At 42.3% G+C, this 17,200-nt stretch overlaps 1 protein-coding gene across 3 annotated transcripts in view; it reads right to left on the bottom strand.

The window, feature by feature from the left end:
* Aff4 (AF4/FMR2 family member 4) overlaps positions 1–16,514 on the bottom strand; it is a 67,816-nt gene extending 51,302 nt beyond the window's left edge. For 2 of the 3 annotated variants that reach the window (XM_042688779.1, XM_042688781.1), the window contains exons 1-2: positions 15,490–15,702; positions 784–910 (exon numbers count right to left, since the gene is read on the bottom strand). In XM_042688779.1, the coding sequence (XP_042544713.1) occupies positions 784–910; positions 15,490–15,497 (135 nt within the window). In that variant the 5' untranslated portion in view covers positions 15,498–15,702. Of the gene's footprint in view, positions 1–783; positions 911–15,489; positions 15,703–16,427 lie in introns of those variants that run through there. The other variant, XM_042688780.1, reaches the window with a different exon arrangement.
* Positions 16,515–17,200: the final 686 nt, after the last annotated feature.

Here is a 17,200-nt window from a genome sequence, read left to right as displayed (position 1 = left end):
TCCTCAGATCTCAGCCTTCTGAGTAGCTAGGATTAAAGGTAGGTGCCAACAGTGTCTGCCCACATTTTTTTTTTTTGGTCTGGTCCTGGGGCCTGAACTCTGGGCCTGGGCACTGTCCCTCAGCTCTTCAGCTCAAGGCTAACGCTCTACCTCTTGAGCCACAGCGCCACTTCCAGCTTTTTTTTCTTTTTTTGCTTATATGGTACTGAGGAATCGAACCCAGGGCCTCATGCATGCAAGGCAAGCGCTCTACCACTGAGCCACCTTCCCAGCCCTCTGCCCACATTTTTAAAGAATACAGGACAGCAATGAGATGGGAATTCAAGGACATCTAGTGTGTAATACTCTTTTTTTCTGATATGAACACTGATTATCTGAGGTGGTTTGTGTGGTAAAAATTCTTCAAGCCATAACACATTTTATATACTTTCCCATATGCATTTCATTAGTACGGAAAAAAAAGTATGTTCCATTTACAAAAAAAAAGAAAGAAAGAAAGAAAGCAAATGTTTTTGTTTTGTTTTGTTGTTAGTCATGGGGCCTGAACTCTGGGCCTGGGCGCTGTCCCTCAGCTCTTCAGCTCAAGGCTAGCACTCTACCACTTGAGCCACAGCGCCACTTCCAGCTTTTTTCTTTTTGTTTATGTGGTGCTGAGGAATTGAACCCAGGGCCTCAGGCATGCAAGGCAAGCGCTCCACCACTAAGCCACATTCCCAGCCCAAGTTTAAAACATTTTAAAAGTAAAAGGGTTACATAGATGGGGAAAAAAAGTTTCAAACTTACAACTTTGTATGGCTCAGCAAATAGAGGGGAACTGGGTGGGAAGGCGTCTTCACCCTGCTGAATTTCCTGATTCCGCCTTTCCCGTTCTTTCATGCGCAGCACATTCCGGTCCTCACGGTTCATGTTGCTATGAGGAGAAACACAATTTTCACATAAAATAAGAAACATTAAATCCTCTGTACAGATTTTGCCAGTTGAATACTCCAATTGGAGATGCTCTTTTAACTTACAAATAGCAGGCATAGGTACTCAAGGTGGGATTTTTAAATAGGTTTATCAACTATTATCATAGCATCTTCTACAAATAGCCAGAGAGGGGACACTATTCCAGAATATTAGCACTCACTCCTCTATGTAGATAACATTCTTTAAAAAATGCTGTACTAGGAATTGAACCCAGATTCTCACACATAATAAGGCTAGCCCAAACTTACCATCTTTGAAGCATTTTGCTAGTTGTCAGTGAAAACTTGTATATTTAGAGGAAAGATACTAGTTGAGCTTCAATCATCAATATTTCCTGTAAGTTTTTCATGGCTTTCACTTCAAAAATCTAACTACCCTTTGCCCTTAGAGATAATACAACCCACTCCAACCTACCACCCACTTCCCTGGGGCCAGCTCTTTCTCTACTTCACATCTACCTTATCTTGATTTCTTTTTGTCCCAAACACAGCTTCTTTGGTGTCCATCCTTATGGCAGTTTGACCTCAGCTTTGCTGTTGCTCTAGATTCCCTAAAAAACGACATTTCTGCTCTAAATATATTAATATTACAATAAGCACCTCAATAAATGGCAAAACTAAAGATTTGAGTGATAGAATCTAAAACTAGCAATTGGTTAATAATTATAATTCAAAATTGTATTACCAAAAAAAAGTCTTGGCTGGGAGAAAAATGGGAATGTAATTTCTACTATCACCATAGTATGTTTATTTTCACTAGAACAAACCAAGGGCTACAGCTTATTTATAGCAGCAAAGGTTGCAGAGACAAAGATGGAAAAAGTATCAAACTCTGAGGTAAGAGATTACCACAGCCTTTGACACATCTTTTTTCTGAAGACAGATTAAAGCATCTTTCTTGATTTTTTTTTTAAAGAGTAACTAAGGTGCTTCATTAGCACAGTAGGTAGAGCACATCAATCTCATAAAAGGATAAGACACGCCTATGATCCTAGCACTGGACAGATGAGGCAGGAAGATTCCAGTTGAGGCCAGTCTGGGCTACAGTGTAAGTCCCTGGTGGCATGGATTACATAAGATCTTGTCTTAAAACAAACAAAATCCATGGGGCTGAAAGTATGGCTCAGGTTGTAGAGCATCAGGCAATGAGGGAAAGTGTCGGACAAAGAGTGAGACAAAGTCTCAGTCTCAAACAAAAAAAAATTTTTTAAATCCAAAAGGAAAAGTCAAATTATACCTGTAGAGTATTTCTAGTTTATAATTTTAAACCAAATCAGAAAGGGAAGTCAATCAAGACTAAGGGAAACTATAATTATAAAATTAGAATGGACAGCAAAACCAATATACTCTTGAGGGCTTTCTTTTGTGGTTAGAGAAAACAAACATCCAAAAATAAAACATGGTGGTTTGTACGATTTAGTATCATGCAAATAAAGCAATTTAATGTGGAGAGAGAAGGAAGCAAAGAGGAAGGAAGGAAGGGGAAAAGGAAGGGAAGGAGAAAGGAAGGGAGAAGAGAGATCTAAGTGCTTGAAATGTATATTTAAATTTTTTACCTGCATAATATTCTAGTAAGTGTAAATAAGAATATAACTTGTTGAGTGTTATATAATATACTATGGGATTTCTGCTTTCTCTAATAATTAGAGGGTGACATGAAACGTATTTTAATCACTTTAAAGAATCCATGCTTTACTTGGAGAATGAAACCAAAGAACGACGTCCAGTATTTGTTTTTTTGTTTTTCTTTGTTTTTGGTCCTGTCGTGGGGCCTGAACTCTGGGCCTGGGCGCTGTCGCTCAGCTCTTCAGCTCAAGGCTAGCACTCTACCACTTGAGCCACAGCGCCACTTCTGGCTTTTTTTTTTGCTTATGTGGTGCTGGGAAATCAAACCCAGGGCCTCATGCATGCAAGGCAAGTGCTCTACCACTGAGCCACCTTCCCAGCCCGACCTTCAGTATTTGGACCAACTAGTAGGTTTTTTATTACTCACATCCAGTCTCCTGGATTATGGTGCTACCAAAATACAAAGTTAACCAGGGGCTGGGAAGGTGGCTCAGTGGTAGAGCGCTTGCCTTGCATGCATGAGCCCTGGGTTCGATTCCTCAGCACCACATAAGAAAAAAGCCGGAAGTGGCACTGTGACTCAAGTGGAAGAGCACTAGCCTTGAGCTGAAGAGCTGAGGGACAGCGCCCAGGCCCAGAGTTCAGGCCCCATGACCTGACCAAAAGAAAAAAAAAAAAAGAAGTGCATATCCTGATACTTACTAATAAAAGAAATAAACAACAAAAAAAAAGTTAAGCAGGGTCAAGCAGGGCACTGGTGGTTTATACCTATAATCCTAATTACTCAGAGAAGAATGAGATCTGAGAATAATAATTCAAAGCCAGCCTGAACAGAAAAGTGTGCAAGATTCTTATTTCCAGTATCAAAAAAGCAGCTCAAATTGGAGCTGTGGCTCAAGCAGTAGAGTGCTAGCCTTGAGCAACAAAAGGCTTAAGACAGCACCAGGCTCTGAGGTCAAGCCCCAGGATAGCATCAAAAATTAAAATAAAGTTAAAAAAAAAAAAAAAAAAAAAAGCAGAGTCTAAGGACATGTTAACTACCAGTTTTCCAAATTTCCTACATCCAGATCCTGAAAGATTATATAATGAATGTAGCATGATTAGCATGCGTAAGGTCCTGGGTTCTAGCCCCATTATCAAACACAAAAATAAAGCAAAACAAAGCAAAAAACTGAAAGAAGAAAACTACTTTAAAAATATCTGAGGCCAGGCATGGTAGCTCACACTTTTAATTCTAATGATTTAAGAGGCTGAGATTAGGATGATCAAAGATGTAGGCCAGTCTGGGCAAGAAAGTTCTTGAAAAACATCTCAGCCAATAAAAAACTGGGTGTGGTGGCACTCGCCTCCTAGCCTAGCTACTTGGGAAGCATCACGGGCCTGGCCAGTCTGGGCAAAAGTGAGACCTTATTAAAAAAACGGGAAAATGGGTTGGGGTGTGACTATAGAGGCAAGGTACTTGCCTTGCAAGTACAAGGCCCTGAATTCCAAATCCAGTGGCACAAAAGAAGAAGAAAAAAAAGAATACAAATATTTATATGAACTAAGAACTAATGCATGCATTTGTAATCCTAGTTCGAGACAGAGGCAGAACTGCTTGAGCCTCAGTCAGGTCCGGCCTGGTCAAGAAAGTAAGACCCTCTCTCAAAGCAAAGAAAGGGAAGAAAGAGGAGTGAGAAAGTGAAGGAAAATATTTGCATATTTATTGTATTAAAGAAGAAGAAGACATGTTTCCCAGAACAAAATTCCCTCTATGATTTAATTTAAAGGTTGTTTTTTTTTTTGGGGGGGGGGGGGTTTGTTTGGGTTTTTTTGCCAGTCCTGGGGCTTAAACTCAGGGCCTGGGCACTGTCCCTGAGCTTCAAGGCTAGCACTCTACCACTGGAGCCACAGCATCACTTCCAGCTTTTTCTGTTTGTGGTGCTGAGGAATCGAACCCAGGGCTTCATTCCCAGCCTGGAAATATTTGGTTAACAGTGAAAGTCATCCAACCTAATATTTCCTTTAACAGTGCCACCAGAAAGCTCAGAATTAAATGAACTGATTGTTTATAATCATTTACATTCCATTGCAACTCGTTAATCTCCTTTTTCTAATCTAACTTATTTTTGTGTTTATTTTAGAGATTTCATTTTCTTCTTGTACCTATCTCTGACTAAAGTTTTTCCCCAAACTAAAAATTCCAGTAATGTGAGTTCCAATAAATTAAGCAACTTAAACAAGAGTCAATCTAAAGCATACATCTTTGCTGTATAAGCAAAACTTTTATAGCCTATCCCTCAGGAAACTAGTTTAAACTATTGAAATGAAAAAGAATTTAGTCAAAATTAGAAAAATGCTACATCACAACAAATTACTATATTAAATATTTCTAAAAAGAAATATTGCAGACTGGAGGCATGGCTCAGAACATCAGCCAATGAGAGAAACTGTCAGACGCTGAGTTCAGGTCCTGAACAACAAAAAAGGCAGAGGAGAGAGAGAAAGAAAATGGCAGACTAGAAAAAAGCATAGCCAAGTGATAGAGCATCACCTGTAAACAACAAAACATGAGGCAAAGCATGAGACCCTGAGTTCAAGGCCTGGTACTTGCACACATACCAAAAAAAGAAGAGGGGGAAAGGGGGTAAGGGGGAAAAGGGGGAAGGAGGAAAGGGAGGAAAGAAAGGAAAGGAAGGACGCAAGGAAGGAAGGAAGGGAGGGAGGGACGGAGGGAGGGAGGGAAAGAAAAAGAAAGAAAGAAAGAGAGAGAGAGAGAAGAGGAAGAAGGAAGGAAGGAAGGAAGGAAGGAAGGAAGGAAGGAAGGAAGGAGAGAGGGGGAAACTAGTAAAAAGGAAAGGAAAAGGGAAAGAGAAAATGGCAAAGTAGAAATGAGGGTTATTTCAGGCAAGACCCCATTCTCAACAAATAGCTGATGAAGGTGGCAAGCATCTTACATCTTAGCTACTTTGGGAAGCAAAGAAAGAAGACTGTGGGCTGGGAAGGTGGCTCAGTGGTAGAGTGCTTGCCTTGCATGCATGAGGCCCTGGGTTCAATTCCTCAGCACCACATAAGCAGAAAAAGCTGGAGTGGGGCTGTGGCTCAAGTGGTAGAGCACTCACCTTGAGCTGAAGAGCTGAGGGACAGCACCCAGGCTCAGAGTTCAGGCCCCTTGACCAACAACAAAAAAGAAAAAAAGAAAGAAAGAAGACTGTGTGCAAGTTGGTATGGTCATAAATGTAATACTTTATCCACAAATGAGTAAAGAGCTTAAATGCACAAAGCCCTGAGTTTAATCTTTAGTACCAACAACAACAACAAAAAAGGCTATCTAAAATTTGTAATTTCTAGGTTTGGTGCTAGTTGATAGTGCAGCAATTTCATTTCTACAGACTGAGCAAATGACTAGTAAATGAGAGTCTAGAAGAACCACAGCTCTTGCCAAGCAAGAAGAGAGTTACAAATACAAAACGAAGAGAAAAAGAACCTTGAAGGCTATTAGTATTATGAAGTTCTGGGGTTTAGAAATATGCATGTAGCATGACAAGCAAAACAGACTCTGTTGGTGAGGAAGTGAGTACCAGGAAATGAGGAGAAGACTACTGAAAAGTGATAGTGCCCAGACCCAGAGTTCAAACCCAAAACTGACTGGCACACATGCACGCACGCGTGCTTGCATGCACACACACGTATGTGTGTATATATATATATGTGTTAAATGTACATAATATTAAATAGATACGTACAAACGTAAAACTAAGTATAAACTCAGCAATGCTCCAGTGGTTCATGCCTGTAATCCTAGCTACTCCGGAGGCTGAGATCTGAGAATTATGTTTTGAAGCCAGTCCAGAGGGAAGTCCATGAGACTCATCTCAACCTAACCAGCAAAAAGGCAGAAGTGGAAATGTGGCTCAAGTGGTAGAGTACTAGTCTTGAGCTATAAAGCTAAAGGACAGTGCTCAGGTCCTGAAATTAAGCCTTAGTGCCCTCGCCAAAAAACAAACCAAAACAAAAAAAAAAAGAGCTGGTTTTTATGTAAGACTAAAAATTAAATATAAAGTAAAATTTAAAATAACAATGTGGGGCTGGGAAGGTGGCTCAGTGGTAGAGCGCTTGCCTTGCATGCATGAGGCCCTGGGTTCAATTCCTCAGCACCACATAAGCAGAAAAAGCCAGGAGTGGTGCTGTGGCTCAAGTGGTAGAGCACTAGCCTTGAGCTGAAGAGCTGAGGGACAGCACCCAGGCCCAGAGTTCAGGCCCCATGACCGGACCCAAAAAAAAAAAATAAAATAAATAACAATGTAACAGATATTATTGTTATGAAAAAATTAGACCAACAATGTAGTTAAGCATGGAAATAAGTAGTCCTGGATTTGTTTTATATTTTTAAGTATGTTTTTGTATTTTGACTTCAGTAATGAAAGATATGAGGCCTCTCTGGGCCACAAAAGGAGACCCTATTACTCTAGATGGTCTAGGAACAGAAGCAGGGCATTTATTTGTTTGTTTGTTTGTTTGTCTGTTTTTGCCAGTCCTGGGGCTTGAACTCAGGCCTAGGCACTTCTGGCTTTTTTTCAGGGCTTCATGCCTGCTAGGCAAGCACTATACCACTAAGCCACATTCCCAGCCCAGGGCTTTTATTTTTAAATAGGTAGAGGGACAATTTTCTTTTTTATTGTGGTAAAATTCCCATATACACAACATAAAACTTATCAATAAAAATCATTCCTGTAAAACATGCTTATAAATATGTACTATTAAGGATAGTCTTCCTTAATATTAAGGAAGTCTCCCAAGTCTTCATGTTCTAGTTCAGAGAAATACAATCCTATGTTATCATACCACCTGGCAATGTTTTTTGGGTATTTTTTAGCAGTGCAAGGGGTTTGGTTTTTGAAGATGGGATTTCACTATGTAGGCTAGGCTGGCCTCAATCTTGCCTTCCAAGTACTAGGATTTACATGACTAGTTTGACGCTTCTGAAATGCTGAGCTTTCACTTGTTAATTCTGGCACACTACCTTGTTCATCTTTGGCTATGCACCTTACTGAAACTGACAGTTTTTTCCATATCTGTATCACTATTGAAGTCTGAAACAAAACACATTTATTGCAAATAAGCTATTTCATGGTGATTAATTACAAAGATGAAATATTGTCAGAAACAGGTAAAGTGGTATTAGCCACTTTGCCAGGGTTCTTTTGGGTTGGCCTTTCTATATTAATATATACAGTTATCACTTTTACTCACTTTCTTTTCCTACCTAAACCACTGCAAAATCACTAGTATAATGCACTTGGCACAAACAAATAATAAACCAAGTCTAAACATAGCAGCAAAGTCTTAAAGGACTATCTGGCTATAAAACAGTTATGCATAACTTTTATAAAACTCATCAATGGAGCCAGGTGCTGTAGCTCAGTCTATAATCCTAGCTACTCAGAAGGCTAAGATTTGAGGATGGTGGCTCAAAGCCAGCCCAGGCAGGAAAGTCCAGGAGACTCTTATCTATAATTAAATACCGAAAGAAACTAGCTGTGGCTCAAATGGTAGAACTCTAGGCTTGAACACAAAAGCTCAAGGACAGTGCTCAGGCCCTCACTTCCAAGCCCCAGAAACCAGCACTAAATAAACAAAAGACCTTAGCTGGGCATCAGTGGCTCATGCCTGTAAGTGCTAGCTACTCAGGAGGCTGAAATGTGAGGATCAAGGTTTGAAGTTAGCCCAGGCAGGAAAACCCATAAGATTTGTCTCCAGTTAAGCACTAAAAAGCTGAAAATGGAGCTGTAGGGCACTAGCCTTCCGTAAAAAAGCTCAGGGACAGCGCTAAGTTCAAGATACGCACTGTACATGCGCGCATGTGCACGCGCGCATACACACGCACATGCACAAAATAAATAAAATAAACAGATATCTTATAACTTACTTTAAGGCAATCCTCAGACCTAAGTAACCACTAAAGTCCACTTGGTCTGCTAAAGCAACATTTTTTTAGAGCCAGAAAGTAAATATTTTAGACTTGGCAGACTATATAGTCACAATTTCTCAACTCTGCTCTTACTGCAGCAGAACCTGCCAGACAACACATAAACAAAATGGTACACCATATTCCAATAAAATCATATTTACAGACCTTGAAATTTAAGTCTCCTATAATATTCACTTGCCAGAAAACATCCTTTGATTTTTCCTAATATTAAAAAAATATAGGGCTGGGATGTAGCTCACTGGCAAAGCACTTGCCTAGCAAGCGGAACGTCCTGTTTGAGCCCCAGTAACAAAAAAGACAAAAAAAAAAAAAAAATACAATTAAAAAATAAAAAGATAGTCTGGGTGCTGGTGGCTACGCCTGTGATCCTAGCCACTCAGGAGGCTGAGATCTGAGAATTATGATTCAAAGCCAGTCCGGGCAAGGAAAGTCTGTGAGACTCTTATCTCCAATTAACCACCAGAAAACCGGAAGTGGCACTGTAGCTCAAGTGGTAGAGCATTTGCCTTGAGCTGAAGAGCTGAAGGACAGCGCCCAGGTGCAGAGCTTAAGCCCCATGACTGAAAAATAAATAAATAAATGAGTGAATACCAGTTGGGCATAGTGATGAACATCTCTAATCCAGTACTTAGGAGGTTGCAAGAGGATCACAAGTTACAGGCCATCCTGGACTACACTAACTACGAGGACCCTGTTTCAAACAAGCTAAGCAAAAAATATAGACAAAATCAGGCAGCAGGTTGTATTCAGTCTATCAAAGTTCATGGACTCTCGAACTAAAGCAACATAGAACTGTCTTCCCCTTAAACTCTTTCTCCCAAATCCCTTCAGTATTAATCTTAGTGTCAGACCAAAGACAAATCTAGTGAATGAGCTGAAAATCTTCAGTTAGCTGACCAAAGAACTCACTCCATTTGCAAAGAAGTGAGTCAACAAAGAAATGTTCAGTTTCTATCACTTACCTTATACCACTTCTCCAACAAGATATGGCACAAATTCTTTTATGGAAGGGAACCCCAAGTTCATTTCTAGTGACCACATCCAGAAGGTTACTGTTTTTCTTCCACAGAAAGAGAATGCTTGCTGATGTATAATTTGAATATGTTAAAAAAAAAAAAAAGGACAAGCCTGGCGCCAGTGGCTCATGCCTGTAATCCTAGTTACTCAGGAGGCTGAGATCTGAGGATCGAGGTTCAAAGCCAGCCTGGACAGGAAATTCTGAGAGACTCTTATCTCCAATTAACCACCAGAACCGGAAGTGATGCTGTGGATCAAACTGTAGAGCACTTGGTTTGAGCTGAAGAGCTCAGGGACAGTGCCCAGGCCCAGAGTTCAAGCCCCATGACCAACAAAAAATAAAGTTAAGATAAAATAAGGACAAGCCAGGCACGAGTGGCTCACGTCTGTAATCCTATCTACTCAGAAGGCTAAAATCTGAGGATTGTAGTTCAAAGCTAGTTTCAGGCCGTTAAGCCTGTGACTCCAATTAACGTCCAATTAACTACCAAAAAGCTAGAAGTGGAGCTGTGGCTCAAGTGGTAGCATAAAAGCTCAGGGATAGCACCCAGGCTCTGAGGACCACCATATGTATGTATGTATTTGTGTATATATATATATATATATACACACATATATATATATTGCATATGTATGAAATACTCTTGGAATAAATGAGACAGAAATGTCCTTTACTACTTCTTATGAATTCTAAATAAAAGATATTACAGTGTAGCACCCTAACCAAAGCAGACATATAAGGTAGCCATGTAAACTTAATGAGAACCTTTCTAAGATGTGGAACTGAGAATTAGGTCAATCTCTCTGTAATGATAGAAGATTTAAAATTCAGATACAGGCACTAGTGCCTCACGTCTGTGATCTCAGTAGCCTGAGATCTGAGAATCACAGTTCAAAGCCAGCCCAGGCAGGAAAGTCCATGACACTCTTATCTCCAATAAACCACTAGAAAACTGGAAGTGGCGCTGTGGCTCAAGTGGTAGAGCGCTAGCCTTGAGCTAAAGAGAGCAGAGACAGTGCGTAGGCCCAGAGTCTAAGCCCCACCACCGACAAAAAGAAAAAGAGAAAGACTTAAAATTCAGATGAGAGATAAAGACATGCTCCTGACAAAGTTTTGTTTTTGTTTTTGGTTGGTCATGGGGCCTGAACTCTGGGCCTGGGCACTGTCCCTCAGCTCTTCAGCTCAAGGCTAGTGCCCTACCACTTGAGCCACAGAGCCACTTCTGGCTTTTTTCTGCTTATGTGGTGCTGAGGAATGGAACCCAGGGCCTCATGCATGCAAGGCAAGCACTCTACCACTGAGCTAGTCCCTGTTGTTGTTTGTTTGTTTAAATTGTTTTTTTAGTGCAGGCCCTGGGGCTTGATCTCTGTGCAAGGTCTGGTCTGGGAGCTTTTTTGCTCAAGGCTAGACCTCTACCATTTGAGTCACAGTTCTACTTCCCGCTTTTTAATGGTTAACTGGAGATAAGTGTCTCAAGGACACTTCCTGCCTGGGCTGGCTCTGAACTGTAGTCTTCTGATCTCAGCCTCCTGAGTAGCTATGATTACAGTTGTGAGTCACCAGCACCCAGCTTCAACAAAATATAAAACCTTGGTTCTAGCCATTCCTGGGTTCTAGCTGTCCTCCTATAGCTCTTCAGCTTTCTTAGCATTCATAGGATACCTAACATGCTACCAATAAATTCCTCTTTTGCTGTAGTTAGGATGTGTCTTATAACTAAAGTGCTTAATCAGTAATCTAAAGGGGATACTTGGTTAGATGAAGTTCTAGTGATCACAAATCACTAGAAAGATGTTGGCTATTAAGGAGTTTGAGTAAGAGGATGTCCTCTCTTCAAAAGGCTCAAGTGTTAAAAGTGTGGGGGGATGAGGATGGAGAAACCTTTAGGAAATGGGTCTAATGACAGCTCCCTCTCTCCTGCTTTCCTTCCTGGCCACCATGAAGTAAATACATTTACCACACAAAGGCACTTTCACTAAGATTATTGCTTTATCACAAGCCTAAAAACAACTGAGCCAAACAACCAGCAACTGAAACATCTGAACCAAAATAAACATTTCCTCCTTTTTGTTGTTTATCTCAGGCATTTTATTATAGCAACAGAAAACTGACTAACACAGTCGCTACTGAAATCAAAATAAACAGATGTGGTCAACTCAGAAAAATATACAAAGGGTACTCAGGCTAAGATTCAAAGCTATTCATATTAAGGGGTTATACTGGCTGTATGCAACAGCCAGTAAAAAAAAAGCCAGGTAAAAGGCAGAGTCATAAAAATAAAGGGAAAAATATCAAGAAATCAGAGGGCCCTATGCCAGTAATCCTAGCTACTCAGGAGACTGAGATCCGAGGATCATGGTTCAAAACCCAGTCCAGGCAGGAAAGTCCATGAAACTCTTATCCCTAAGTAACCAGCAAAAAGCCAAAAGTGAAGCTGTGGCTCATGTGGTAGAACACTAGCCTTAAGCAAAAGAAGCTCAGGGACAGGGCCTAGGCCTAGAATTCAAGCCTCAGGACTGGCAAAAAAAAAACGAAGCAAACGAAGCAAACAAAATACCAAAAAAACAAAAAACCCAACCAACACCAGCACATAGATACAAATATAAATAAGTAAACTAGCACCCACTATTAACCTGTTAACCTAACTAAAAGTCACTATAATTCATTAGACATACCAACATTGCACCCACTATTAACCTGTCTCCCTAACTAAAAGTCACTATAATTCATTAGACATACCAACATTGCACTAAGATTGCTCAGATTACAGATTTTTAAATAAAGTATAATGAAGCAGAAAATATATTAAATAAGACTTTCTGGGGCTGGGAAGGTGGCTCAGTGTAGAGTACTTGCCTTGCATGCATGAAGCCCTGGGTTCAATTCCTCAGCACCACATAAGCAGAAAATGCCAGATGTGGCGCTGTAGCTCAAGTGGTAAAGCGCTAGCCTTGAGCTGAAGAGCTGAGGGACAGCGCCCAGGCCAAGAGTTCAGGCCTCATGACTGGAAAAAAAAAAAGACTTTCCCTTTTCAGAAACAGAATAGATAGTTCCAATATTAAAATGCTCTTGGAGTCTGGTAATGGTGTCTCATGCCTGTAACCCTAGCTACTCAGGAGATCTGAGGACTGTGGTTCAATCAGCCCAAGCAAAAAAGTCCATGACACTCTTATCTCCAATAAATTACTCAGAAAAAGCCAGAAGTGGTGCTGTGACTCAAGTGGTAGAGCACTAGCTTTGAGCACAAAGAAGCTCAGGGACAGTGCCCAGGCCCTGAGTTCAAGCCCCAGGACTGGCAAGGAAAAAAAAAACACCCTTGGATATTTTTTAATTAATTTTAGAATATTTTCTGTATACCAGTAACATTAAAGTTCTCAAAATACAATACCACTGAAAACAAACATGAAGACAAAGAGGAATGCAAATGATTAGTCAAAAGTTAATAACTAGAATGTTTACTATTGCTATCTTTTATATATTGTAGCGTCACTTCAAATAACCACAATGGTTATCAAGTTGAAAACAAGTGGGGTGCTTTTCTTAAGCAAAGGAAAAAGCAGCAAGGTAATAGGATAGAATAGCTTTAAAAAGTCTTTAGTAATTTTATTTCATAATAACCAAGACTGGCAAACACCCTCCCAGAAATCAAATAAAAGTGTCCCAACTTATCAGAGGAAATGCAAAAGAGAATGGATAAAGTAAGGACTGGGGAGAGCTGGGTAACCTTTCTCATTGTATAGGAATGTTTTTATGAAAAAAAAATTTGGGGGGGGTCTGGTCGTGGGGCCAGAACTCTGGGCCTGGGCGCTGTCCCTCAGCTCTTCAGCTCAAGGCTAGCGCTCTACCACTTGAGCCACAGCACCACTTCCGGCTTTTTTCTTATGTGGTGCTGAGGAATGGAACCCAGGGCCTCATGCATTCAAGGCAAACGCTCTACCACTGAGCCACCTTCCCAGCCCCTATAAATTTATTTTTATAATACACACTGAACTTTCATATTCAGCCATGTCCTCAATACTTAACACCTCTTCAATTTTATGAAAAATACAACAATAAAAGGGTAGGCTTTGGACATTTTGGACTCCATTCTAATTCAGTAGATGGCCACAAAAGAAGAAATACCTGTTTTCTTTGTTCCTTTCAGGTACACGTAAAACCAATACATTTCCCCTTTACCTCTTCAAAACTGAAAGATATATAACTTTTAGAAGGCTTCATCTTGTTTCATCTTCTGAATTTGATATTCATTTTCCCCCCTTAAAATACTTATCACTAGGCGCTGGTTGGCTTATGCCTGTAATCCTAACTATTCAGGAGGCTGAGACCTGAGAATCATTTTCAAAGCCAGTCTGGATAGGAAAGTCCATGAGATTCTTATCTCCAATTAATGGCCAAAAAAAACAAAACAAAACAGGAAGTGGAGCCTGTGGCTCAAGTGTCAGAGCACTAGCTTAGAGCAAAAAATGTCAGGGACAGCTCCCAGGTCCTGTGACCAGCACAAAAACAACAAAAACCTATTTATCACTAGCTCATACAGCTTTCTTTAGATTACCTCTTTTGTAAAATCAGACTGGATAATTTGATACAACAATAATTTCAAGTTCAAAATAGGATCCCACTCAAAAATCAACCTGTGGCCGGGCACCAATGGCTCACACCTGTAATCCTAACTACTCAAGAGGCTGAGATCTGAGGATCACAGTTCAAAACCAGCCCGGGCAAGAAAGTCCATGAGACTCTTATCTCCAATAAACCACTAGAAAAACTGGAAGTGGCACTCTGGCTCAAATGGCTCAAATGGTAGAGCACTAGCTTTGAGCTGAAGAGCTCAGGGATAGCACCCAAGCCCAGAGTTCAAGCCCCATGACTGACCAAAAAAAAAAAAAAAAATCATCCTGTTCATCAGAGAATAAAGAAGAATAAACATGATACTCTAAAGACAGTACAAAAGGCCTATGAGAAAATTACTATTATATTAACTTACAAAAGGCATACAATAACTTCAGAGCACAAAGAGAATGTGTGAGTATGTGAGAATGCGATGAGTAGAAAGTGAATTGTAATGAAAAGATTCTATCTTTAGGAATTCTTAATTCCACAGCTTCACCAAAGCACTGTAGAGCCATCTTTACACGCCAACGCTTGGACTACAGAGCTTAGACCACAGCTAAGCTATTTTTTTTTTCAAGCAAACAGTAAATGTTTGGTCACTCAGAGACACTCTACCTTGTTCTTACTTGAAGCCAAATTTTGTGTAATGTGTGTCTACTGTTTCACCAGAGCTGACAAAAATAAGTCTGCAAATGACACAAACTGAGTGACATTGCTGGAATTAATTTTTTTTTTACTGCTTCCAGGTGTTTAGTAAGTTCATTCTGAAAGTTAATTAAAACCAACCACACTTTTTTTTTTATGTCTAGAGACTGAAATGCAATGATAATTAAGGAAAATAAACCTTAAAAGAGTTGAAGCCAGCTTTGTTGAGAACCAAGTGGCCACTTGCCAACACTTCTTTTATGCACATATGACTGAGAGTGATTTCAAGCAGACTCAGAAGCCACAAAAGCCGTAAGAAAACCCAGATTAAGAAAGTTCTCATAAATATTTCAATTTCGATAAGTTGAAAGGCAGTTAAATAAAAGACTTTATTTAAAAAAAAAAAAAAGCTTTTCAGAGTCAATACAGAAACAAAGCTCCAAGTGTTTTTACCGTCTGAACCCTAAAAAACAGCACATGTTTGAAATGCTACATAAGACTATTCATGGGTACTTATAGCTTAGATTCGGTCAAGAAAAACACTGGTAACTTGGAAAAGGACTGGCCTTAATTTATAATCTCCCAACACCCAACAGGCAAGAAAAGGGACAATTTTAAATTGTAACACACACACACACACACACACACACACACACAGCAAGCCCCAAAAACCTAGAAGCCTAAATCTTAACTTAGTTTCAAGTCCATACCTGAACATTTCCAATTAGTACTCCCCACACCCTATCCACGACGTCGTTTGGGAATGAGGCAATCCCGCGACACCTCAAACTCCTCTACCCCACCATCCATCCTCAAAGAGTGGAACCACCAGCAAAGTGGAAGGAACAAAGCCCTGACGTCAATTACGAGCTTAACCCGGAGCTCAGGCAGCTGGGCCTAGACATCACTAACCAAACACCACCCAATGGGGGGGGGGAGAGAGAGAAGGGGGGGAGAACCTGCAGGTAACAGGCCGATCCCTCAAGTTGGAAGGGGGTGGAATTCCAGGATTTCCTCCGCTCCGTCGCCCAGAAGTCTCATTTTCAGTCGATCCCCAACGTTAGTGTAAGGTGGAATTTTTTTTTCCCTTTTTTTTCTTTGCAGCGTAGTTGTGGGGGGGCAGGGGGGGGGGGGAGGTGCGCAGGATCGCGAGAAGGAAAGCGAGAACTAGTTTGGGGTCATGATAGCCAGAACCCAGAGGCCTATTTTCTCTTTAACTAGAAAAAAAAAAAAAACACTTTATAATTTTTTAAAAAATTAAATCTTTGTCAATGATGAAGGTGTATTAAAAAGCACGACAAAAATCGGCCGATGAGGTGTCACCGAGACAAGAGCCTGGGGTGGGGCGGGAGGAAGGAGGAGGAGGAGGAGGAGAAAACGAGCGAGGAGGGGAGGAAGAAACCGGTTGGAAAAAGATGGGCGCCTGGAAGGTTCGTCGGGATTGGGTTAGGTTGTCTTTATTTATTTATTTATGTCCACGGGTGGGAGGGAACGCGCACACAAACGAGGTGTGTGGAGGGGGGGGTTCGAAGCCGGATCGAACAGCCCCCGCCCCTGGGGTCCCTACCCCCTTCCCCCCCCCCACACACACTCTGTCCGTCAGTCAGTCCATCAAGTCCGTCCGTCTGTCCACCCGCCCCTCTCTCACCTCCAGTCCCGGCTCCGCTAGGCCCGAACCATCTCCCGACCGCGGCGGCTTGCGACGGGCGCCCGGCCTCCACCTTCACCGGACGCGTTTTCGGGGAGACGGGGGTGGGGGGGAGGCGCCCAGAGAGGCGGCGACGGGCTGCCGAGGGCGAAGGGCTGTGGGCGGCGGCGGCGGATCCCGAGGCCTCGCCGGGCGACGGCGACGCGCTTCACTCGGTGGACGCGGAGGTCCCGCCCCGCTCCATGACGGTCGGGCCGAGCCCGGACGGCTGACTGAAGTGGCGGAGGGGAGGAGGGGGGGAAGAGGGGAGAGGGGAGGGAGTGAGGAGGAGGAGGAGGAGGAGGAGGGCGGGCTGACGGGAGGGGGGGAAAAAAAAAACCCGGACACTGAGATCCCCGCCCCGTCCGCAGGCGGCGACGGTGACGGCGACGCCTCGACTCCCGCAGCCAGAACTGACTGACGCAGCGGCCGTGCGGCCCATGTGACCGGAGCCGGGCGGGTGTGGGACAGTCACGTGACGCGAGCACGGGGAGGGGTGGCGGGGGTTGGGAGGCAGTGTGGGGAGGAGGGGGGGAGGCGGAGGGGGGACGAGGGCCCTGCGGGCCTGAGGTGCTTCTGGCGGATCCTGGGATGGTGACGTACGGGGGAGTGTGGGGGGGGGGGGGTGTGCTGTCATGGCCCAGACCGCCTGAGGAAGAGCTTGAGGGCGACCCGAGGGCTGCGGGCCACGGTGGAAGGGGGGGGTGGGGGTGGGAGGGAGCGGGCGGGCATGT

The sequence above is a fragment of the Dipodomys spectabilis genome, unplaced genomic scaffold (genome assembly GCF_019054845.1).
Source record: "Dipodomys spectabilis isolate Male_0828 unplaced genomic scaffold, ASM1905484v1 ptg000119l, whole genome shotgun sequence".
Lineage (NCBI taxonomy): Eukaryota > Metazoa > Chordata > Mammalia > Rodentia > Heteromyidae > Dipodomys > Dipodomys spectabilis.
Note: the sequence above shows the minus strand (reverse complement) of the source record. Positions and strands in the feature narration are given on the sequence as shown.